This window comes from Pyxicephalus adspersus, chromosome 12, assembly GCF_032062135.1.
Source record: "Pyxicephalus adspersus chromosome 12, UCB_Pads_2.0, whole genome shotgun sequence".
Taxonomy (NCBI): domain Eukaryota; kingdom Metazoa; phylum Chordata; class Amphibia; order Anura; family Pyxicephalidae; genus Pyxicephalus; species Pyxicephalus adspersus.
Genome location: NC_092869.1, coordinates 32,638,157 through 32,663,196, shown reverse-complemented (window position 1 = coordinate 32,663,196; position 25,040 = coordinate 32,638,157). Strand labels below are relative to the sequence as shown.

Here is a 25,040-nt window from a genome sequence, read left to right as displayed (position 1 = left end):
GATGGGTTGGGGACGCCCACCTCCTGGGTGAATTGGGGATGGGTTGGGGACGCCCACCTCCTGTGTGGATTGGGAATGGGTTGGGGACGCCCACCGCCTGGGTGGATTGGGAATAGGTCGGGGATTCCGGCCTCTGTCTACTTTGTTTTTGTATTCAGTTGGTGTCCTCAAAATATTCTTTGTTTTCTGGCTCTTAGATTTTTGTTCCTCTTCTCTCTACAGAATGTAGGAATGTACTGCAATATCTGCCGCTTGTGCCTAAAAGCAATTTTCTTTTTTTGTAACACGCTGCACTCATGGTTTAATCTTGCTACTATATTTAAAAGCATTTATGTAAGCAATCTGCATTCTTTTAAACAAGTCTCTTTTGAGTTTTGACTGAACAATCAGACCTTTTAATTTAATTTGAAATGTTGATGAAAATATTTTTTATGACCTAAATTATTTGTCCTAAAAGCCATTGCTTTCTCTCTTCAGTCATATTTATGTCTTTAGCTTGGAGCAATGTTTCTTAACCTTCTTAACTTGGGGGAGCCCTTGAAGGAACTTTTAGGTCTTAGAGAACCTCTGCTATAATTACTATCATCACAGTACATTAGTGTGCTGGTCAGTGTGAAGAATGCCGCTTACATTGCTGGCCAATGGAAAGAACGCCTTACAGATAGCCAAAAAGATCATTGGGGTCGGTTGAAATGGCATGAGTCACAAATTGCTCAAGAAACCCCCAGCAACCTCTCTGGAGGAAACCTATGATTCTACGGAACCCTGTTTGAGAGTTTGTTTCTGCAGTGAAGTTGCATCCAGTGATTGGTAGGATGATGCTATTACACAAAAGGAACCATCATCATGATCATAGAAAGATGGACTAACTTTCCCAGTAAAAGTACATTTTTTTTCCCTTCTCTACACATTATCCTCTATCAAATAATTAGTGTTCCACAAAAAGAATCATTGGTTACCTTGCTAAAGCCATATGGCCATTGAGAAAGCAGCCGACGTACTGCTAACTGCCAACTAATAGAAAAGGGTGGTTGAGACCCGGGGTTCTGTATGGTACACTGAAACTACTTTACCTTCTGCTCCTCAGCAACCTGCATTGACCTGCTGAAATTAGTGGGCTGAGCTAGTCCCCGACCCTTTTGTGGTTAGCTTGATTCTGGTCGTTCCCTATGGGCCATCATAATCTTGACATATTCAGTTTCATATTGTTAGGTTTTGTTTAATGGTTGTGCTGTTCTATAATGCTTTCTAGCTTAATTTGGATCTCATTACAGCAAAGTTAAATCTACTTTGTCTGATCGCTCATTTTCTTTAAAGAGTGTTTCATATCTTAGACTAAAATACTCCTACGAATCGGCAAGGCTAATTTCCATATCTATTTTATGTGTCTGCTAAGTTGGGTTACTCTTCCATTATGGATGGTGGTTGTTTCCACCATTCTCCGTGACTGCAAAACAGACCGGGCAGGTCGCTGTGATCCTCATCCATAATAAAAATCCAACGTTCGTATTTTTAGCGCAGCACATTGACATATTTGCCAACTCTGCTCAGCCCGGATATGTCCTCTCTATTGTGCAAGATAGTGCCACACTTCCTTCCTTTGGTAATATGTTCTAGCTTTAGAGTCTATTAAAAATATATGTATTAAAAGCCTTAAATTTACTTATAAGGATGGAAATTATTTTATTTTTTAACAAATACACCTAAAAATATAAAATCTGAGTTTTAGGTAATTTGGGCTATTTTACGCAGATTTTTTCCTGCAACTTTTACTGTTTTTTTTGTGTCAAATATTATTGGAATAATGAGAATTTATTTTTTTGTTGTGGTTCACAGTGCGCTTTCTTCTTTCTTGTACGTTTTTTGGAAAAATTAAACATTGAGATTTATAAAACAAAATTTTTCCACTTGCTGGGATTTTTTTTTTTAATTTATAACCCAGATCAGTGTTCTTAGAAATATTTTTAAGCTGGGTGTGAAGAAGCTGTAGGTAGGTTTAGCACATCATTGGTATCCCCTGTAATTCTTTCTACTGCCCTTGCCCACCCCCGTTAGTTTGCCCATTTTTCCATCATCCTTGTATTATGCCCCTGTCTAGTGTAGCTGTATTGTGACTCAACTTTTCAGTAGTCACCCAGAAAAAGCTGAGTGGGTACTAACAAGTGCCTGGTGGTGCGCCCGGCTAAAAGGAGTGGGGGAGGGCACGCAAACATTGCTGGATTATTCGCCCCACCTTATTTTGTTTATGGCCCTGTAATCCAGGAACACATCTGCTGGTGATGCAGAAACAGCTTCTTTACTGCCTCTCCTGCAGAACCAGATGTCAAATAAAAACACCAACAAACTTTCAAATAAAAACAAACTTATAAACCTGCCTTAAAGTTTTAAATATAATTAGTGATGCAGATGGAAGAAAAGATGCATAACTCTTAGGAAGTACATACCTACCGGCCCTGTGTGTTGTATAATTTTTTTTTTGCAAGGAATTACACAAGGAAAGGTAAATTGAATAAACATTTGGACTTTAGTACAGTTGCAGCGTTTAATAAATAACGTTAGTAGATAATTGAATGTTCTCATTTGTTGCGCGGAGTTGACCTTTTTATAAGGTTAACAGGGATTTTTTTCTTCAAAAGTGTATATTCTAGCTTTTAGAAATCAGAAGTAGAAGTTAGTAATGCAGCTTTTAAGGCAGTGGTCGCTGACCAGTGGTCCGTGGCTCTGTCCCCCCCCATGGACACAACCCTCCCACTCTCCCATCCCAGGCTCAGAACGGCTTGCTTTTGAGTGACATATGGCTCACCACGCCAGCACAGTCCGGATTCCGTGGATTTAGTGGTCCATGAGGTTGGAAAGGTTGGCGAGCACTGTTTTAAAGGGAGTTGTAAAGATGGTAAAACTGGGCGGGGGGGGGCATCTTTTTTAGGTCGCCAATCCTTCTGCAGTCCAGTAGGTCCCGCATCTTCTCATCTTCCTTCTTCCCGGTGTGTCCCGGCTGGTGCCTCCCAATCTTAAACTGCACAGACACAGGATGCATGCATGAGATGCCCTTTTTTTCAGTTTCAGGAAAGCCTCTTATGACACATGCCTGAGATTGGTCACCCTGCAGCCTTCTGCGATATGTGACATATGTATCCCAGGTGGCCATGTGTTTGCACTTTAAGCTGCGTACACACTTGCAATTTTTGTCGTTGGAAAGGATCTTTCACGATCCTTTCCAACGACTAAGCACTGCACGATGCATGAACGATGCTGTACATACAGCACCGTTCTGCTCTATGGAGAGCGGAGAGGGTGAACGACAGAGCGGCACCCCGCTGCATGCTCTCTCCCTTCCTTTGCATTAGGATCATTAAAAGCTTAAAGATACGTACACATGTCCAATGGTTCTCGCCCGATAATCGGCTCAGGGCTGATATTGGACGAGAATCTGGCGTGTGTACAGCGCCTGTCGCCTGAATGACCGTACTGGCGGATGCATGGACGACGAGCGATCCTAATGCAAGGGAAGAGGGAGAGCATGCAGCGGGGTGCGGCTCCGTCAATCTCACCCTCTTCTCTCTTCATTGAGCAGAACGGTGCTGTATGTTAAGCGCTTATGCATCATGCAGTCGTTTGTCGTTGGAAAGGATCGTCGTGAAAGATCCTTTCCAATGACAATAATTGCAGGTGTGTATGCAACTTAAGTCTTTACCGCTGCTATGGTAAAGATAGAAGTGGAGGGGTCCGCCCCAAAAAATAAATAATACAGCATCTTTACATTATATAAAAGGTTTAGCCACCTTTTCCCACTGCAGTACATTGTGTTAGGGTTGCATTGTCCCAATGTGTTGAGGTCAGAGTGAAATTGTACAACTAAATTGGCGCCTTGTGCTGCTTCTCTTTCCCATTTCGGCGTGTGCTGTACAGGGGATTGTAAGATCTGCTTGCAGAATGCGGTGTACAGTTCTTAAAGAAGGGCTTGAGTGTATATTTAAACTCTTAAGCTGTGTACAGGTCCTACATTTTTATTGCCTATAAGTAATGGTGATTGGATGAAATGCTTGAATATTTTGAAGTGTTCCCTGTTCATTTTTTGCCCCCCAGGTGGTAATGGGGTTAAATGATTCCTCGACTGCTCCTGTTATTGTGTTTAGAAGTGGCTTTGCTATGTCTGCTTTTCTCCCTGAATGATTCAGTACTCTGTCTTTTATTCAGCCCTTCACTGGCCTTGATTGGCTTTCCAAGTTGCTAAGTAATTATTTGTAGCAACAATGGAGGCGCATTGTATGAGCAGTGATAATGTTATTTATTAACAAGGTGTAGACACTTGATCTGCCAGCCTGTCCCAGCTTCACTTGTATTACTGATCACTTAAAAAACAGCTCCCGCGGCGGTCATCTAGTAAATAATTCAGGCACCACAATACACGAGATTTCATAATGCCAGTGTAGTGCCTGCTTGACAGCAGCCAATTCTTACAGCAGGGATTTTGGAAACAAGTTGCAGGGAAAGCAATACCTTTTTAGCAATAATAGATTTTCAGAACAGTAGAAATCATAATAAAGGAAGATAATGATCTGAAATAAAGCTTTGCTACACTGAAACAATGTCACTTTGGCCATAAAGAGGAAAAAAACTTGGATTATGGATTATTGCTTACTTGCTGTGTGTGTTTGTATTCACACACTGGCATTACTGGCCTGCAAGTAACTTTTGTTTGTAACTTCCATATTATGTCATATTTCAAAGACTGTGTTTTAAAAAAAGAATTGTAGGTTTGCTTTTTGGAGAGCAGGTGCTTCCTGTAAGGCTACATACACACGTCAGACGATTCTCATCCCACAATCGCTTCAGGCTGATATTGGATTAGAATCTGGTTTGTGTACAGGGCTCATCTGACAACATTCATGGATATGTCCGAGCAATGGTAATAAAAGTGAAGGGGAGAGAGCGCAGCGGGCTGCCGCTCCGTCGTTTTCCCCTCTCCATAGAGCAGAACGGCGCTGTATGTACAGTGCTCGTTTAGTCTTTTGTCATTGGAAAGGATCGTGAAAGATCTATTACAACTGCAGTTTTTGAATGTGTATGCAGCGTTAGGATTCAGTGCTCAGTGACCAATTATTAGGCTTTACCAAAGTTGCATGACGTGACACGGGGAGAAGTCACTGCTGCTACACCATCTGATGTGAAATTTTCATGGTTGTGCAGAGCAGTGGAAAGTTTTTATTAATAAAATGATGTGTAGGTGTATATATTCTATCAAATGTTTGACACATGACTGGATTCCCAAAGCAGTTTGGGTTACCTAAAGGGACAATTCTGCTTACTCTGAGGCTGTAGTGGGGCTGAGCCATCATCCAATGGACAAAATGCTGCTCTTATCAAGTTTAGGTTGACCTATTGATGAAAGGCTTGCTTACAGACTTCAGCAGAAGTGCAGAGAGGAATAACATGAGTAAAGCATCCTAAACCTTTATAGGAATATATATATATGTTATAATGCCCCTAATGTGCTGACTATTGTGCAGAACTGTTATGCTTGCTTTAGCTCCGTAACTGATAGCAGACCCAATTAGATTGATTAGCCTTTATTACCTATCCACATTCCATTGCAGGGCACCACAATCTTCTTTTTCCATATGATCTTTGTCCATATTGATTGGCTGTGCCTGGATGACGTAACTCCTCTGCAGAAGTAACACCTCCTTCTTTCCTTCCTGCAATAATGGCCTGTGTGATCATGGATTCTTTAGTGTTAAACCCAGGCACTTTTTTAAGCCGGGTGGGAAGAAATTGTAGGCAGGTGGCTGCCCCTGTATTGTGACCAAACTCTTTAGGAACCACCCAAAAACAGCCGGGTTGTGGTTACTGAAAAGTGCTGGGTGGTGCACCCAGCTAAAAGGGGCTGGGGAGAACACAGATTCTTAAAAGTGGAACTTAAGTACCAGCCCAAATCAACAAGCGAGTGTTGCAGCATCTGAAATTTGCATGTCCTATGATAACACTACATGTGATATGTCAGTGCAATGTATTCATCCAAAGCTTTGTTTTCAGTTTTGGTTTGAGTGTAACTTCAAAGCACAAGTAACTCAGTATTATTGTCCTTAATTACCAAGCAGGAGCACAGCCCTTGTGAATGTTTTGTGCCTTTCTAACTTATTTTCTTGTCTTCTTTCTTCCAGACGTCCCAACCTCAGAGCAGCCTGAACTGTTCCTCAAGAAACTTCAGCAGTGCTGTGTCATTTTTGATTTTATGGATACATTGTCCGATCTTAAAATGAAAGAATACAAGCGCTCTACTCTGAACGAGTTGGTGGACTACATCACAATAAGCAGAGGCTGCCTCACAGAACAGACGTACCCTGAAGTAGTAAGAATGGTGAGTAGGGTTATTGTCCGTACTGTTACCTGATGTCTTCTGCATGCTGGACTCTGATCAGAACAGTTCGATAAATCTGGAAAAGTAAAGGGCTTCAGAAAAGCTCACTAGGCTGCATATTAACTACTATTAGAAGGAGTAGCTCATAATTAGGAGTAATGTCATAATGCCACAACCCGCACACTCTCCCATCGCAGGTCAAAGTCAGAGTCCAGAGACACAACCCGCCCACCACCCTGAGCCAGCAATCCATATGGGGGACATGGTCCACAACTCTACTTGTGGTCTACTTCTCCTGGCTGGCACCGGCCAGAGCCATGGACCACCAGTTGGCGACCGCTAGTCTATAGAATAACTTGGAAAGGATAAAAGCTCAACCAATTTTTTATCTTTTGGTCACATGACCAGTGGTTGTGGCATCTGCATTCAGTGTTTTCTTAACTATTACAGAACTTTTTTGTAGAAAAGGTTGAGTGGATTTAAATTTTTTAAAAATATTATATATAAATCACCCTTTCAAATGTTCAGAATTCATGTTTGAAGAGCGGCCCCGTACCTATATTTGCATGTGGATTGATAATAGGTTTATGCATAGGATGCAGGATTTGTAAGCCAGCTATTAACCTATCATGATACCATTGTTCTGTTCAGCTCGCACAGCTATTATCCAGCACATGTATAATTTAAATAGTTTTTCTTTTTATTTTATTTAACCCTTGGCCAGCTTTCATTTGTTTTATATAATTACTTGGATGGCACAGGGGAGATGTGTTTACCTCCTGGGGCCTCCTGTATGCCAACACAATTGATGTTTGACATTAAAGCCACACGATAGTTTGCATAGATGTTAACCATTCGAGTGATTAATCGATATATAAGGGCTGCCGTGAAGTTTATTTACCGTAAGCCTTCTTGCGGTCGCTGCTTTTATGAGCTGTGGGAGCCATCCTGATTGCTAACAGTTTACAGATGTATATCCTGGTGCTATTTATATCCCCACTCCAGTTAAGACATCCAACCTTAAGTCCTCCGCTCTCCGTTTATTGTGCCTGTCTTAAAATTGTAGTTTATTCTGCTTTTTGGACTTAAGTGAATTATGTGCCAGGTGGGCAAACACTGCAAGCACGGATGCATATGTACCAAGGTATACTTTGCTGAGGGTGATGTAGGGTTTAACATGGATTCCTTAAGAAAATGGATTTTCTGTAACATTTTAAATATATACCCGAAATACTTAAATGGGAGCCGGCTTACTTACTTGTCCATTCATTTCTGAGATTTCTCAACTCTGTCAGACATCAAAAGCAGCCTAGTGATATTACTTTTCCCCTATGTCTTGTTCCACGTTTCTAATGGCCACCCTCTTAGTATATTCAATTAACCCTTTGCCTTTGTAATATGCCCCAAGTGCATGGGCAAAACACAAAAATTCACATTAAGTACTATTTTAGCACATTTTTACTTTCAAGGAGTTTAGGTGTTCAAATTTTAATAAAAAAAATCTTTATTGTTTGATCACTGTCAGGAGAAGTAAAATCGGAGATGGCTAGAAGTACAAAGGGGCATTAGAAAAGTAGTCTACATATGCATCCCAGTGTTCAACCCCGAAATTTATTTAGGTAGGATTGGAAAAAATTGTAGGTTGGTGGCAGCCCCTGTATTGTGACTCAACTACCCAAAAACAGCCAGGTGGTTACTGAAAAGTGGGCGTGGGGGTGGGGAGAACACTGCATCCCCCATTGTCAAATGACAATGTAGATGCACAGTGTTCACCAATAGCATTATAGTCCCTATTTTGCTGCAAAGCCATAACGGTTGTAACTCGGCCCCTAAACATCCACTGGGCCCTTATCAACGGCTTGGGTTGCCTTGTGAATAATCTGTCTCTGAATTAAATCTCGCTATTGGGGGCATGGGCATCAAAGCAAAACTGACAGATTGTTCCCCCACTGTACTAAAATATAGAGAAGAGTAATGACATTAATGTAACTGGTCTATTGCTCTTTATGCCGGTGTTTCTCAACCAGAGTTCCTCCAAAGCTAGATAGGGGTTCCTTGAGCAATAAGCAACTTGTTACTATCGGGTCTGCCAAAAACATTATTGGTATCTATAAAACTATCTGTAAGAGTGAAAATCTTTCCACCCAGCAATGGCCAGCAATGTAAGAGGTATTCTTCCTCTGATCATGTTATTATACTGGGAGCTGTGGATTTAGTAATTACATCAGGGGTCCTTGAGGACCTATACATCATTTTAAGGGTTCCCCCATGTGTAAATAAAAGGCTGGGAATTTGTGCTCTAGAAGTAGGTACACTTCACTGAATTATTTTAGTAATGAAAGAGTTAAACAAAGTGCTGGTAGTGGTTTATGTTATAGTTGTAGTTAGGTTTAACACAAAGCAAAGGCCTTGCTTTCTTCTGCGACTTCTAATACTATTGGTTATGGTAAAAACACACTAGGTCCTGTTTCCCTTTCCTTTTAACGCTTGATGAGATTACCATCCTGTACTTTGAAGGGAAAGAGCCATATGTGTACAATTAAACTCTGGCGTCCGGTGTGTATACATATCTCTTGTTCTCTGTGTAAGGGGGTGCTTAGACTTATTTTAGAGATACTTTTGCGTGGGTGAATAATCAAAGTGATCTCCTTTCTCTTTGATTTTTTTATAGCTTTTTGATCACAATTATAGTTTTCTCTCTTTTTTTTTTTTTTGTGTATATAAAGATGAGATTGGCACATGGGCTTTGTTTCACATATAAAAAAGCGTAACGAAAGTTCACAAATTCACAAAGTTAGGGGGCATTCATTAATCCCCTTCCCTTTGCTTGTAGTATTTTATTAGGTGTACACTGTCTGTTGAACATGTGTGTACACTGCCTGCATATTTCTTCATCTGTTAGATGCAAAGAATGGAGCTGGGTGTCCAGTGATTTAACTCCCGTGTGCAGAAGTTGAATTATCAGTTCCTGCCAAATGGAAAATACCTTTTGATTAGGAAAAATCAACTGGAAGGTAATGGTTCCAGCAGAGGTCATTGTGGCTATGGAAAGCGTGTACCTGTCAGAATGACAAAGAATTTCCTTGCAGACACGCGTTATGTTATATAGAAAGCTCTGCACAGGTACTGTGGGTGTAATATTTAAAGCTGAAGCTATTGAGCTCCATAAACAGGCATTTCTTTTTTATATCACAATATGTGGTAAGAGCAGATTACTAAACAGTAATAAAATCTATTCCCTTTCAGTCTGACGGGCCCCTACATGGTGAGGCAGTGAGCGTGGGTTAGTTGGGACACAATACTTTTATTTGTGCAAGGAAATATCAATGTAATTCTGGACTACAATACTATGTTCTGCCTGCACAGGGGAGTTCAATCTCAATCTGTAGCAAAAGCACATTAATAGAAAAAATAAATGAAACCCTAGAAAACCTAATTGGGTTTAAATAGGCTTTAATAACGCATGGTACACCAAAGCACAAAATACAAATCTATACCATGATGGTCACTCCACAATACCAGACTTTACTATCAGGTGGTGCTGCGAGGGAAATAATAAAATGGATTGTTTCAGTAACTTGCTTCTGTATTTTTTTAAGAAATACAGAACACCCAGGCATAAACCTTTACCATTAATCTTAAGCACATCATACATTTACAAGGCATTTTCATCATCAAAGCTTTGATTACCTTTCATAAAACTTTAAAGGCACCAATTCTCTATGGGAATGTTGTTTGGACATGTTATGTTAGGTCTCACTTGGGAGGATTTGGTGGCGGAGATTTTGCACCTTTTTAATATACTAATACTGAACGGCTTTACAAATTGTGAAAAGCATACACATGCAACGTAAAAACCATGAAAAAAAAAATTAGAAAGCCAAATGGGGACCACAATTGCTTATGTTTTGTATATATTGGTTGTAACAACCTCCTGTGGCTTTGTACATTTGGTAATCATGTTAATATATCTGTACATGGCCTCCAGGGCCACATGAAGCATCATAAAAATGGTGTTCATAGTCATGTGTTGATGATAGCAAATAATAAGCTTTAGAATATAAACCCTTGATAAAGATAAATGGTATCTAATTCATGTTTTTGTTTTCTCCCCTCTTTTTAGGTATCCTGCAATATATTTAGGACTCTCCCTCCGAGTGACAGCAATGAATTTGATCCGGAGGAAGATGAACCCACCCTCGAGGCATCATGGCCACATTTACAGGTACGGGAACGAATACATTTCTGCATTAATGGCCATACAGCAAAGATCTACACGCTAACCTTTTTTGTTCTTTGGTACCAGGATACAGATTTCTGAAGCTCATATTACAAGTGCGCACCTTTTACATTTACATACACTGTACACTTGCTTTAAAAGCGGAACTAAACTTGCAATGCTCACCTGTCCCTTTTCCATAGACTATTTTTAGCCATCTTGATTGGCTCTTGATAACGTAACTCCCACACGGGGGCGTTGGAGTTCATTCAACCCCGGCACGTGCAGGGGAAGCCAGACTGTTGGGTATCCTGGCAGCCAAAGCTAAGCTGCACATTCCCTCTGGTTTTAGCTTGTTTTACACAAACTTGCACTATAACTTTTTTCTTTATTTAGTGGTCACACTAAAGGTTCTGTAACCTTTTTTCAGCTGCAAAATGACAAATGTCATTTGAAAGTCATCACACGAGAAAGCGATGTTTCAAAAACATGACCTAATTTGTCATTTACCATTTACCATTTACCAGGAAGCAGAGATAGAAGCTATATACAGGTAGTCCCCGAGTTAAGGACATCCGACATATGGAGGACTCCTAGATAGGAATGTGGCTTCCCTGCTTTCTCTGTGCAGGACAGAGGCTTGATGGGGGGAGGGTGGAAGGGCGGTTTGCATGACTTGCAGAAGTAGTCATTTGCTGTTCTGCAAGCTCTTGTACTTCTTTAATGACCAAGACAAATTCTGCAGTTGTTTCTTTTGCATATCAAAGCAGAGCTTGCTCCAGAAGTTAATGAATGTCTAGGCTACATAAAGTTTTTTTCTTCTTTGTTTTTTTACTTTGTCATTAACCCAGAGCAAGGATTTTTACAGTAACTGACGCCATGCCTAATAATAAAGAGACACACATCTGTCCTAACCGTATTTATTAAAATAATATACCTGTTCTGACTTACATACAAATTCAACTTAAGAACAAATCTGCAGTCCCTATCTCATATGTAACCCGAGGACTACCTGTACTAGACTTTGCCCGAGCATTTGTGCAGAGAAATCAGTTACAACCTTGTGAATGGAATCTCACACCATAGGCCACTATGAAAGAATTTCTTCCTATGCTGTATACAGGGTGTTACATGCCTACAGGTCTTTGCTGAGCTAGCCAATTACGGTTTAAATAGGAAGAATCGATAGTGGTTTGTCAAGTTTATTTAGTATAGAAGTGTAAGGTAAAAATAGAGCAGGAGTCGTCACTCCCAGTAACAGCCTTTTGCCACATAAAGCTCCTTGTATGGACTTTGATTTAAGACTAAACATTGCATCTTGTACACTTTGCTGAGTGCTTCACACAAAGATGGATTAAGTTCCATGCAATAGTGTGGTGCAAAGATGGGTCTATGACTGTACGTACCATTGTTCCTGTTCTATTTCTGGATACAGTCATTAAAATTGTGCTAAATAAAAATTAGGCAATGATGAGCTTAAAGAGTAACTAACCCAAATCTGAAAGAAATTACAGTTTGCCAGTCTTTGGATGTAGAGGCTGCATTAGTTTCCTTGCATTCTAAGAATAATTACATCCAATAATACATGTTGTTCATTTTCCTGTGAGATGTAATAATGTTTTATTTTTTTATTTTTTTTTATGGTGATATATTTATTAAATTTTTTTAGACCTCATGCATGTGAAAAATAACAAGTTGAATAAAGTTAGCAAAAGGATTGCCAACAAAGATGCAGTGATTGTAGTTGCAAAGATGTTTGGTGGGAAAAGTCTTGTAGACTGATCTACTGGTTTACACTTCAAGACTTATTTGCCAACTCTGGGACATGGAATAATGAAAAATCTAATAAGTTAAGTTCTCTTTTAGATCATGTGGATGGCCTGGGGTGTGTCATTTACCTGATGCAAACATGTAAGCAGTAGTCCCTATGGGCAGACTGGCAATGGTGTTGGGATTTATAGGATCTCTTGCAAACATCTTGATGCCAGCTATCACAGGACAACATTAGAGGTCTTGTAAACGCCATGACTAAATAGATCAGAGCTGTATTAGTGGGACAAGGGGGCTCCAAACAAAATTAAGCGGAAATAAACACTAGAAATAAAAGATGGTGACTAGGAAGTCCTTTATTGCTGGAGGGACAGGTGATGTCCTTTCTGCATAAAAATAACAATAACTTTACACTCACATGTTTCCGTTCTGTCGTATGCACCGCCATCTTCTTTCTTCTCTTCTGATCTTTGGCAATGTTGTTTGGCCAGACTGGAATGACGTATCTCCTGCAAAGGCACGAGAGTTTATTCATACCCCAGTTCAGTTTCAAGGTGACAACACATTTACTGATGGGGCTACAGTCTGCCAGAAACGTTCAAGCCTTTATGTGGGAAGCCATGAAAGTTTGGTTTCTTCATGGCAGCATGTGATTGGTTTCATTTGGTTCCCATCATTGCTTGCCCATGTAAAAGCCAATTAGATTCAATCATTTGTCCAGGCATCCGGTGTGCAGTACTTTCACTACCACGGAAAATCTTTCAACTTCAGAAGAACTGTTATCAATGTAAATCTGCAAACAATGAAGCAATTTACTAAATTGTTGCTGTTTATATTTTGTACTGCCGCTGTTCTTCCGCTGTAATCATTCCCCAGCAGTATTGGTTGTGTTTTAGAGGCAGCAGATGCATACAAGGATATTCACTGATTTTTCTCTTTTTACTTTCAGCTTGTATATGAGTTTTTCATACGATTTTTGGAAAGCCAAGAATTTCAGCCCAGTGTTGCCAAAAAGTATATAGATCAAAAATTTGTATTACAGGTAAGCTTTGTAAGATATGCACACTCTTTGCACATTTTGATGTAAGAATATTATTATTATTTTTAAACAGGATTTATATATTGCCAATATATTTAGCAGTGCTGTACAATAAATAGGGGTTAAAAATGATAGACCGTGACACAGGAGGAGGATAGGACCCTGCTCCGAAGAGCCTAATATCTAGGTGGGGGAAAAGTTTTGGGAATATTGTTTTCTAAACCTGTACTCCGTACTTACCTGATACTGGGAGTCTCGGGTGCTTTCTGGACGTAGTAAATATTTCATGCCAGCAAATCTGTGTTGGAAGACAACCAATCGTGTGCCAAGAAACTTGATCAAAAAAGGAAAAGTTCTGATAAAAAAAAAGCATGTCATTGGGTGTTTAATGTGAACACAACCCTCCTGGGGCAAATGATATAACAATTTCTCTCCCAAATCATCCACAGAATCTTTTGACATCTAAACCTGCTTGCTCTGCTGCTTGCTAATTGTTGCAGTGTGTAAATATTAGGATAAGCAAAGCCATAATTATGCAAATTATGCTTAATAAATGTGTATGGAATTTAGTTTGTGAAGACTTAACATTCTTTTTTAAAAGCATTTTTTTACAGTGACTTGTGAATGAAAACTCTGATTCTGTTCCTTTTAGTACAGCAGCATGGGCAGGTTTACCCTGAAATATACCTCGTTTGTCCTACTAGGTTTATTAGAAAACCCAGCACTGCCTCTGCATAAAGAAAAAAAATCCATACATGGCTGTCTTTGCTTGAAGACAATCTCTCTGTTTTTAGCAGTGTGTGTCGTGTAGACCCAAGCAGCAAAAGATCAAATAACATGGACTTTTCAGAATATTTACAACATAGCAGTAAATCAAACCTGGTGTTATTTCAGTGAGGACACCACCTGTTGCTTCTAAGTAAACATGAAATATTGATATACATGGCCAAAAAGAAAGCCTAGCATAAAATAATATTATTATAAAACTGTATAATTAAAGCAGCAACATATTATGCAGCGCTGTACATTAAATAGGGGTTGCAAATGACATACCAATACAAACAGTGACTCAGGAGGAGAGGACCCTGCCCCAAAGAGCTTACAACCTAAGAGGTAGGGGAAGTAGAATACAATAGGAGGGGAGATATGGAATGGTGGGAAGTAGTAAGGGTTTAGGAGACAAAGATGGGTAGGCAAGTTTGAAAAGATGGGTTTTCAGTGCTCTCTTAAAGGAGCAGGAAGCAGAAGCAAGCCGAATAGGATGAGGAAGACCATTCCAGAGAGTCGGGGCAGCTCTGGAAAATATAAAAAAGTTTAAAATTTAGAATTATAATCTATTCCTTTGTACATAATTACAAAGCCTAGAGAATAAGAGTGTTGCAAAAAATGGGGTTTAGTTGTAGTTGGCTATAAAACTTATTTATTGCCATCTTCTACCAAGAAAGATACATTCTGGAGTGGGAAGGTTCAGCTATTATGCTCAGCTGGAATTTGACTCCAAAGAAAATAAGTAGATTTACCAATATATTGTGAGAGTGCTACATTAATATAAAGAATTGTGTTAAAACCCTCAGTATAATAACTCAGAAAGGGCCCCCTCTTAGACTTTCAACTGTTTAAGCACAACATTTGCTAAAATGTTTTCTTAATAGGGAGCAGGAATAGTCCTCTTGTGTCAATGGGCAAATAGGATGTAGTTTGATACTGGGAGAATACAAAATTGGGTGCAGGTACTGTTAACCTGCTGTTGTTGTTTTCCTATAAACTTGCATAAGAAGAGAAGTGAATTAAAAAAAGCCCAATGACCTTTGCCCACAACATCTGTTCTCTTGGTATAATATTAGACTGGTCAGACGCAAATCCCTTTCCCTCCTCTGCAATACAAGGCTGAGGATTTTTATTCTGATGATGGTTGCTGTTGCACAGTTTTGTTAGCATAGAGCACTGGAAATGGGTGTATAGAGGGTTTTCCCAGTATGAATTTGTCTCAAAGCAAGGTGGTGGGTGTGAAAGCGGTAAAAAGCATGGAGAACAGCAGATTCCATTTACTAAACTGTCTTGCACCAGGTAGACTTGTATTGACAAACTATACGTCATTAGCATAAATATGATATCCATAATATACATCCTAAATTTTAGAAGAATATTGCTTCCCCATGAGCCGGGTACCCCATTCAGTGATATGATGTTCCTGTTCTGTAAGGTATTTATCAAAGTGTACACTCTTAGCATGCTTTGGATATGAAGCTTTGTAGACACTTTTTATATCCGCAGACCAGAAAGCCAGATCTTAGCACTTCTCTCTTAAACATGGCTCCAATAAGTGTTTCTCTGTCTCCGAGTGTGTTTAGTGTCAAGTGCTAGATAGAGATCTCGTAATATTAGGCAGGTTAAATGGGCTTCCTCCTGCCAAGCCAGTTAAGTTTGTTGAAGATCCAGCACTAGACATTTGTTGCTAAGACACAAACATTTTAGGAATCTCCTCCAGTGTTCTAGAGATTATGGAGTGACCGGCCCTCACTTTTGTATCCAATTTTATACTTAGCAAGCCATAATAAGTATGTAGATTATGTAAACTCTTCCTCCGGCATAAAAATAGACTTTCAGCTGGTGGGGCATTGGGGTTTGTCATGAAGTATTGTTTGACAGAGCAGGTTTTCTTGATGAAATAACCTTCAGTGTTACATCATTAGGATACAACCTGCTGAAAACACTTACGTTGTGCTTTATTCTCACACCCTTTTTTCTTGGATGTGCAAACTCCGAGCCCCACAGTGCCGGTCAATAATATGCAAACATATTGAGCCTGATTTCTCCAGTCCTCCCAGACTGGAGAGGATAGACTTTCATAGGAAAACCGGAATGATCCAGCAAATCTCAAATGGATTCCTTAAAATTATTTGCTAATAGTTGACTGTGTTCAACTTTGGATCGGATTATTTCTAGGTTTGCTGGATCACCCAGGTTCCCCCAAGACCTTTAAAAAATCCGGCCCATTGTTTGTGATCAAGTCTTCCAGTTACAGATCTGTAGGTACTCTTAATGGTCCACTGTATAGCGTAATGAAGCTGAATGTTAATTTTGGGTAGTTGAGAACTCTTTGGACCCCTGTCAGTTTGTCCTGTGTGGATGATTTTCCTCAATTCCAGCCTTGGAAACATAGACAAAAGAATAACCCTGTTGAAGTTGTCACTAGAACATATGTCCTTAATAGAGAATTGACCACCTAACCCAGTGTTTCTCAAACTTTTTAACATGATGGAACCAATGAAATAAGTTTCAGGTACTGGAGAACCTCTGCTGTAATTACTATATCCTAGATCTCTATCCTATATCGAATGTCATCCTTAATGATATAAAGATCATTGAAGTCAGTGCTCACAGAACCCCTAGCAAACTTAAGGGGGAACCCTGGTTGAGAAACACTGCTTTAGCCCTTCTTGGTGGCCTTTGCAACATTTGGGATTGCTCATCATATGTTAACCCCTGGACAAGTAGACAGAATCACTGCTGTGTCCCACAGGCAGCAATGTAAACCTGACAGTGGTTTTGCCCTTTTAACAACTTCTTTCTTTCCAAAAAGTTTTTTGATATACGTTAAACAAATATACTGTGACAAAAACAGATGAACAATATTTTCCTACAGTAAGTGGCTTCCTAATATTAAAATGTATTTATAAGAAATTTATAATTGTAATGAATATTAAAACTTTGCAGCCACTAGTTTGTGGAAATTCAATCAACTTGGTTTTGACTTTTTCTATCCTTGTGGCCACACAGCAAGTGAAGGGGAAAATCTCCACCAGGGCTCAGGCAGCAATAATATTTTACCATGTTCCTCTCCATTTAGAGATTTTTCTTTGCTATGTGGTGATAGCTAAGAGTAAAGCAACAAATCCAGCAAAAGGCCCTTTCCTCTTAAACCCAGTTTGGCTAAAATTTTATTAAAAAGTGGATCTGGTACATTAACAATCCCCCAAACCTACCCAGCAATACCCAACACATCTGACATTCCCCCTATACCTTGCTTGGGAGCATTGTGCATTACCTTGTGTGTAGCAGTGCTTGGGAAAGGTTAATAAATACTGCAAGAATATCAAGCCACCTATTATGGGTAAAGTACAGGTTCACGTTAAATCTGCCCCTCAGTAAAATTGTCTGGTTTGTAAAAGATGAAATTAAATTTCTTGAAATGTGGATGAATGATAGAGCATGGCAATGGATTTATGGTGGGATTTGTTCAGTGGTCCCTCCATAGTGTACCCCATGCTAGAGAAATGTCAGCTCCGAACCATTGGTTAGTCTTCCATAGACCTGACCACTGAAGTGAGCTGTACAGTTGCTGTGTTTCACCCAGAATTTTTTTAAGCTGGATGGGAGGAAATTGTAGTTGGGTAGGGCCCCTGCACTGTTCAGTAACCACCCAAAAACAGCCAGGTGGTTACTGAAAAGCGCCGGGTGGTGCGCCCAGCAAAAAGGGGCTGGGGAGAACACTAAGTTGTAATTAAAAATGTCCCATTTGAAAGGTAAATGTTCTGTAAAATGTATCCCATAGGAAATAAGAAGCCTCTATTGAACGTCATCCTACTATAGTGGGTTCCAGGCATTATTGCAGACATTTAATGATGACCTTTGCATGCGGGGTTGATTGTAGAATTTGCCTGTAACCAGATGTTCTGCTACAGGGAAACATTTGTAGAGTACTGTAAGGAGAATATTTCCTGGAGATTATTTTTGGATGTTTTGTCTTTCTAGGAAGTTTTCATCTAATTCAACTTTTACTTTTTTAACGTGTGAGCTAGTCTGCCATCTAGTGTGCAAAAGTAGAATCTGCTCTGCTATGTATTTAAACACTTTTTTTTTTTTTTTTACATGAGCTTGTTAATAATGTACATGAAAAAACTGCAAAGGAAAAGCATTAATACTAGTCTGTCTAATGCACTGGATCTTCACGTGCATTACCTTCTCATGCATAGCACAGCTCACACTTACGTGTGTGTATCCCCACTGCACTCTGGTTCTGCCTGCTTGTGTCATTACCCACACAATAATAATATGGTGGCTTATGGGGGACACGAGCATCCAACACTCTATGGCGGGTGCTGACGATTCTGTTGGAGCCAGAGAGTGAAGGACTAAGACGGGGCAGCAGGACAAGCCAGTATAATGCACTTCTTTTCCATTCTTTATTGCCCACCATGCCTTATCATTGCCTTTGAGTGGAGGTCACATGGCTAGCCATGCAATAAAACACCAGGAATCTGGAAGTGGCAAAAAGAAAAACTGCATAAAAATATTATAGTCTGGATTGCAACTATTATACCATCATTTATTTAGTTTAAAAACTCCATGTTTTAGCAGTCTGCTTGCTTATGCTAATCTGTCTCATAGTTGCATGGTTGCATCCTTTATATTAGTGTGTTATGCTTTTGATTTCAATATACATGGAATAAAATATTATTCTAGAAAAGAGCCTCCTTTTAGTTCTTCATTATCAGTGTATTTAGTGGCACTCTACATTTTTCAAACATTTTGTAAGACCCGCACAATCTAGCTAACTTTGCTTTTGACATTCCATAAATGTTTACATCTGAGATTTGTTCAGTCTCTAGCTTATTGCATCCATCTCTGCTATATACTTCATTAATTTCATTTGATTATCCCACTTTTCATATTTTGCACAAAGTAGATAAGTGATAGAGGTGATCTGTGCATTGTTTGTGGTGGCCTCCTGTCTTTGTCTGCCAGCCAGCAGAATGAAATGTCTGATGTAAAGCTAGACATGAAATATATTATTCACATGCTGAAGTTAAAAACCTATTTGAGTTTGATTAAAACTGGAACACACCTTCCTGGTACATTTAAATTTAGTGATTTACTAAAACAAAAAAAGTTACTTTCTGGTTTCTTTTCTTTTGAATAGCACGCTGCAAAATATATGTGAAAGCAGAGGTCTCTCAGCAGGGGTCAAATATGCCCTTTTTCTGAGTCCTTTGTCTGCAGCATACTGTCACCACTTGGGCGTATTGCTTAGGTTGTGGGCTTATTCTAAAGAAAACAAACTTAACGCCTTTTCTTCCGGTTAACCTTGTTTCTAATTAGCTTGTTTTACCTGGAAGGTCAATTAGCCTTTATTGAGTGCTACTTTCCTCTCCTCTTAGATTGTAAGCTCTTCTGAGCAGGGCCCTCTCCAGTGTTTAACCCAGAAATTGTTTTCAAGCCAGGTGGCAAGAAGCAGTAGGTGGGTGGCAGCCCTTGTATTGTGACTCAACTCTTCAGTAACCACCCAAAAACAGCCGGGTGGTACGCCCAGCTAAAAGGGGCTGGGGAGAACACTGCGCTCCTCCTGTGTCATGGTTAGCACCTGTCTGTCATTTGTAACCCTTATTTAATGTTCAGTGCTACGTAAGGAAAAAAAACATTGCTTGTTGTCCCCCTACTCTAAGTCCTAAGTTCTACTTACTAGTTACTATTATAGCTATTTTTCCAACCCCACGTGTAGCATTAGGTTATTATAAAGGGGGGCGGTGTGTATAGCCTGACCTAAAATTGTATTTGCTGGCGTCTTGTAGGTATGGGTGTTGAATCCAGAAGTACAACCAAGGGGGGCTGTAGTTGTAAGTTGTAATATTAGGAGCAGACCGCCTGTCTGTATCATACACTAACATTCTGTTGTACCTTTTTTCCCAGCTGTTAGAGCTTTTTGACAGCGAAGACCCTCGTGAAAGAGACTATTTAAAAACAGTCTTACACAGAATTTATGGCAAATTCCTGGGACTTAGAGCATTTATTCGAAAACAGATTAACAATATTTTTCTACGGTAAGTGGCTTTTTAGTATTAAAATGTTTTCTAATTATAATAGATTTTTAAAGCTTTGCTGACAGTTCTTTGTGGAAATTCAACTAATTTGTCTTTTTCTGACTTGATGACCACACAAGAAGTGAAAGGGAAAATCTGAACTTTGTCCCAGGCAGCAATAATATTCTTACCATGTTCCTCACCCTTCCCTGCTTTTAGAGATTTTCACATTGTGTGGTGACAACTCAGGATAAATAGGAAAATCACATCGTCTGTAAACAGCAATAAATCCAGCAAAAGGTTCTAGCCCTTTTCATGGAATTCTAATATATAGTGGACCTGTAGACCACTCACCAAACCTACCAAGGAATACCCAACACATCTGACATTCCAAGATTATAAAATGGCTTATTATGGGTAAAGTACAGGTTCACTTTAAATCAACCTGGATTGTAGAAAACATAAAATGACATTTCTTTAAATAATGTGGATGAATTTAATAGCATGACAATGGATTTATGGTGGGATTTGTTCAGTGGTCCCTCCATAGTGTACCCCATGCTAGAGAAATGTCAGCTCCGAACCATTGGTTAGTTTTCCATAGACCTGACCACTGAAGTGAGCTGTACATTTGTAATTAAAAAGGTAGCGAACAGATAACAAAAAATAATCTATTCCATAATATTATTGTAGCTTGGCTACCTCACATATGTGTGGATATAGAATGTTTACTCGGTGTGAATGTTGTAATGATCTTTTTCTTTTTCAGATTTGTTTATGAAACTGAACACTTTAATGGTGTAGCAGAACTGCTGGAAATATTAGGAAGGTGAGCATGCCATGTATTTCATAGAGGTTTATAGAGCCTGCTCTGTGGAGGTCTACATACTTGTTTCTCAGAGTAACGACACCCTCAACTAATTAGTGATCTCATTAAGCCCATGCATTATATGAAATAGATTCTTATGGGTTCTCTTTTTCTCTTGCAGTATTATAAATGGCTTTGCATTACCTTTAAAAGCAGAACATAAACAGTTCCTTGTGAAAGTGCTGATTCCCCTGCACACTGTCAGGAGCTTATCACTTTTCCACGCACAGGTAAACTTCATTATTGTTTTCCATGTCTGTTTCAATACGGTGTTGTGCTTAACAAGCTACAAATGAAATGTTGTATTGTCCTTGACCGAAGCCTCATGCATGTTGGATAAATGTCATCTGAGATCTGTATTCTCCCCTGAAGTTTATTAAAGATAGGTAGGAGGTAGCTGTAGGCAGGTGACAGCCCCTTTATTGTGACCTAACTTTTCAGTAACAACAGAAAAATAGCCAGGTGGTTACTGAAAAGTGCTGGGTGGTTTGCCCGGCTTAAAGGGGCTGGGGGAGAACTCTGTGATAAACAGTCTTGATCGTCTTGGGTAAAAACCTAGCAATAATGCAGCAGTCCCCTGATGTTGTTTAGTAATCTGCGGTAGCCACCCCTGCCACTTGGAAATTCTTAAAAAATGTGCAAGCATCTGTAAGTGGTTTTTATAAGCAGTTTTAACATTTTCAAAAAGAAAAACTGCTACTTATCATTTGCAGCTTCTTGTAAATGCCTGCTTGGACGTGATTCCCGAGCTTTTAGTGTTTGCCAGACTTCTACAGAGGAGATGTTTTTATTAAAGAAAACTGTTAAGACTTTTCCTATATATTTGTTTACTTTGGGTTTTGTCAGCAGGTATTTTTGAAATAGGAAAAAAGATTCAATTTTGTTTCTCTAGGAAAACATGAAACCAAATTTATTTTTGTGTTCAGTCAGCATAAAATACAACTAATTACTTTCACTTTATTATTAATATTATTATTATTATTATTATTAATAATATTAAACAGGATTTATATAGCGCCAACATATTACACTTAGTGCCTGTTCTTCTTTTATTCATCAGTATAACTTTTTATTGTTTTTGCAGCTGGCATACTGCATAGTACAGTTCCTGGAAAAAGACCCAAGCCTCACAGAACCAGTAAGTAATACCGACACAAAACTGTGTATATATAAAATATATAAAGAATCCCCCCCCCATGTATATATGACTGTATAGTACTGTGTCCCTCTCTGTACACCGTAGAAAAGCTTTTTAGTACAAAGCTACTGTGTACAAAGAAATCCTTTTGTTTTATTTAACAATTTTTCTTTATTTTTTTTAGGTTATTAGAGGACTAATGAAATTTTGGCCAAAAACATGTAGTCAAAAAGAGGTAATGTACAAACCGTTTGTCATAATACCTTTCATTACTGTATTAATGTTTTAGGAATGGATATAAAAATTTTACTTCACTATTGACTCACAATAGTAACGATGCTGCTGCAATGCCAAGACTGCTTTCTCATTATTGCTTTGCGGCTACACTCCTTGGTGCACAAAATATAGATTTAGATGTGTTCGAGTGGAATGTCTGCGCCTAAAGAAGACCTAATTTGCTAAAAAATGTGGACCCTGTCATTACCTAACTTCCTTTTGAAAATTCACTTTGCCTTACTGCAATACCCTTTAGGTATTTCCTGAAATAAGGACTTAATAGTCATGTGATTTCCAGATATGATCACTGATGGCAGCCACCACCTGATATTTCTCTCATTTGCCTTAGTGTATTGTCAACAAAAATATATATTATGGACAAGCTTAGCCTTTCCAAAAAAGTATTGGTTAGTGGTGAAATATGTGAATTTTCATTTCTACCCCAACAAACATTTTCTGGGATCTTTAAAAATCACCATCAAAGTATCATCACAGTATCATCATCACAGTAACACCATTAATTCTCTCCATCAATGTCATTTTCAGCAGCAAGGAGAACTAAGAAATAACAGCAGCCCCTGCTTCCCTTTAGCCACGCCCCTTACATTTTTATCAGCATCCCCAGCACACACGCTGAGGCTGTACACAGCTGAAGGGGATTTTAGGAGCACATTAGTTCTGACTATCCTGCTCTGTCATTGGCTGCTGGTGCTCCCAGTCACCAGTGCCTGTTGTAGTGTTAAGCTGGGCTGACTTGCTGCTGGTGTATGATTTTGTCTGATTTACTGTTGCTGACCTTTGCCTGTTTATGCTGCCTAGACTGGCCTTTAGCCTTTGAACCCGATTGTTTTGTCTTTGCCCTTATGTACCTCATCTGGTGTACAGATTACCTGTGAATGACCTCTTGCTCTGTATTCTGGGCTTGTCTCTGTTTGAATCTTGGTACTGCTTATCTGTGGGCTCCTGGTCCTCTGGCAGCCCTTCTCCAGACACCATCCCTTGTGCACTAAGTCTTGGGGGCAACCGTGTGCTGGGACAGCACAACTAGCCTCCTGAGGCTGAGCGGGGGCTTGCTATAGCCGAAGAGTGCAGTGTTGGATTGGGGCACTGGCATCTGCTGAGTAATAGTGCTGGACCAGGGCCCTACAGACATTGCTTTAAATATTATGGATGCAATTAAAAGCATGGCAATGGATTTATGGTGGGATGTGTTCAGTGATCCCACCATAGTGTACCCCATGCTAGAGTAACATCCGCTCCGAACCATTGGTTGGTCTTCTGGTAGACCTGACCACTGAAGTGAGCTGTACAGTTGTAATTTAAGAAGGTAGTGAACAGATGAGCGCATGCACTTAAGTAATATTAAAGAAAAATTAGTGGTAGTAACAGTTAAACTAAATTGCTGGCTGGCTGTTGCTTAACTTTGTGTTTGGTATTGTATGAACAACAATAGGAAGAGTAAGTTATGAACATAACAAAAAGCATTTCTACTCAGGCCTTACCTCAAACACAATGATGAGTCAGTAAGGCCCCATATAGCTCCAGGGGTGGGCATCAGTGATTTGAGCCCATATGATACACTAGGTGACCTCTGATCCATGGCATTCCACTGGCAGAGAAAGGAGCTTGTGTAAGGAATCCTGCTTTCCTATTCCTCATTTTTACATAGCAATCTAGAAGCTTCAAAGTAACATGTCTATCATTCACCGATTTCCTATTTCTGTGCCTTAAAAATAAAACTCTTGCATGTTAGTGTAATCTTTACATATTTTAAACCTAGTCATTGTCTTTTTTTCAAGGTTATGTTTCTTGGGGAGCTTGAAGAAATCCTTGATGTCATTGAACCTTCACAGTTTGTTAAAATCCAGGAGCCCTTGTTTAAACAGATTTCCAGATGTGTCTCCAGCCCTCATTTCCAGGTGAGCATTACTACTAACACTTGCTATGGGTTCAGTGGCTGGTAAAGTGAGCATGCCATAAGCAGAGAAGGCTCTGTTTAATTTTTTGGGATGGGCAACTTTTAGATTTCGGGCAATGTCAAATATTGTCCAGATAAACCACTAGAGGGAGTCATCTACTTACCAAATATCTATATTAAGAAATCTCATTGTGCAGATGAAACGAGAGTTAAGAATTTGATCAACTGTTTCCATGTTACCTCTCTAATATATCTGTATGTGGAACATCTGTAAATGTGCTGATCTCACTACATTTTCCCCCAAAACATTTAAATAAATATTAGGTTTTGCTTTAGATGGAGAGGGATAAAAACCCTTGTCAGGGGGTCTCGATTTGAGAAATTTACAGTGACTTCCTGGCTCCATGACCATGCTAAATCTCCATCAGTAACAGTTAAAATTATAGCAAATTGTTTAGTACTGGCTAGAGCCCCAGTAGGTTTTTGTGGTGGTTTACATTCATGTTGACTATTTTACCCCACGTCTTATCATTTACATCATTGTTACTTTAAATGTAAGTAATGATATATGAAATATTTTATATGTTCCATTCACTGTGTCTGGGCTGGGCACACATTTACCAATGATTAATTAAAATATTTTTTCTTTCT

At 39.4% G+C, this 25,040-nt stretch overlaps 1 protein-coding gene and 3 non-coding genes across 4 annotated transcripts in view; all 4 read left to right on the top strand.

Annotated features, from left to right (window-relative positions):
• Positions 1-25,040, top strand: part of PPP2R5E (protein phosphatase 2 regulatory subunit B'epsilon) — a 61,232-nt gene that overhangs the window by 27,704 nt on the left and 8,488 nt on the right. The window contains exons 3-11 of the mRNA XM_072427656.1: positions 6,165-6,361; positions 10,485-10,586; positions 13,300-13,392; positions 20,080-20,210; positions 20,959-21,018; positions 21,179-21,287; positions 22,142-22,195; positions 22,380-22,430; positions 24,271-24,431. Of these exons, the coding sequence (XP_072283757.1) occupies positions 6,165-6,361; positions 10,485-10,586; positions 13,300-13,392; positions 20,080-20,210; positions 20,959-21,018; positions 21,179-21,287; positions 22,142-22,195; positions 22,380-22,430; positions 24,271-24,431 (958 nt within the window). The remainder of the gene's footprint in view (positions 1-6,164; positions 6,362-10,484; positions 10,587-13,299; positions 13,393-20,079; positions 20,211-20,958; positions 21,019-21,178; positions 21,288-22,141; positions 22,196-22,379; positions 22,431-24,270; positions 24,432-25,040) is intronic.
• On the top strand, positions 17,600-17,730 carry LOC140342756 (small nucleolar RNA SNORA42/SNORA80 family). The gene has a single exon (XR_011923142.1). It is a non-coding gene; the product is annotated as a small nucleolar RNA SNORA42/SNORA80 family (small nucleolar RNA).
• On the top strand, positions 20,692-20,822 carry LOC140342758 (small nucleolar RNA SNORA42/SNORA80 family). The gene has a single exon (XR_011923144.1). It is a non-coding gene; the product is annotated as a small nucleolar RNA SNORA42/SNORA80 family (small nucleolar RNA).
• LOC140342757 (small nucleolar RNA SNORA42/SNORA80 family) lies at positions 23,654-23,785 on the top strand. Its single transcript, XR_011923143.1, has one exon. It is a non-coding gene; the product is annotated as a small nucleolar RNA SNORA42/SNORA80 family (small nucleolar RNA).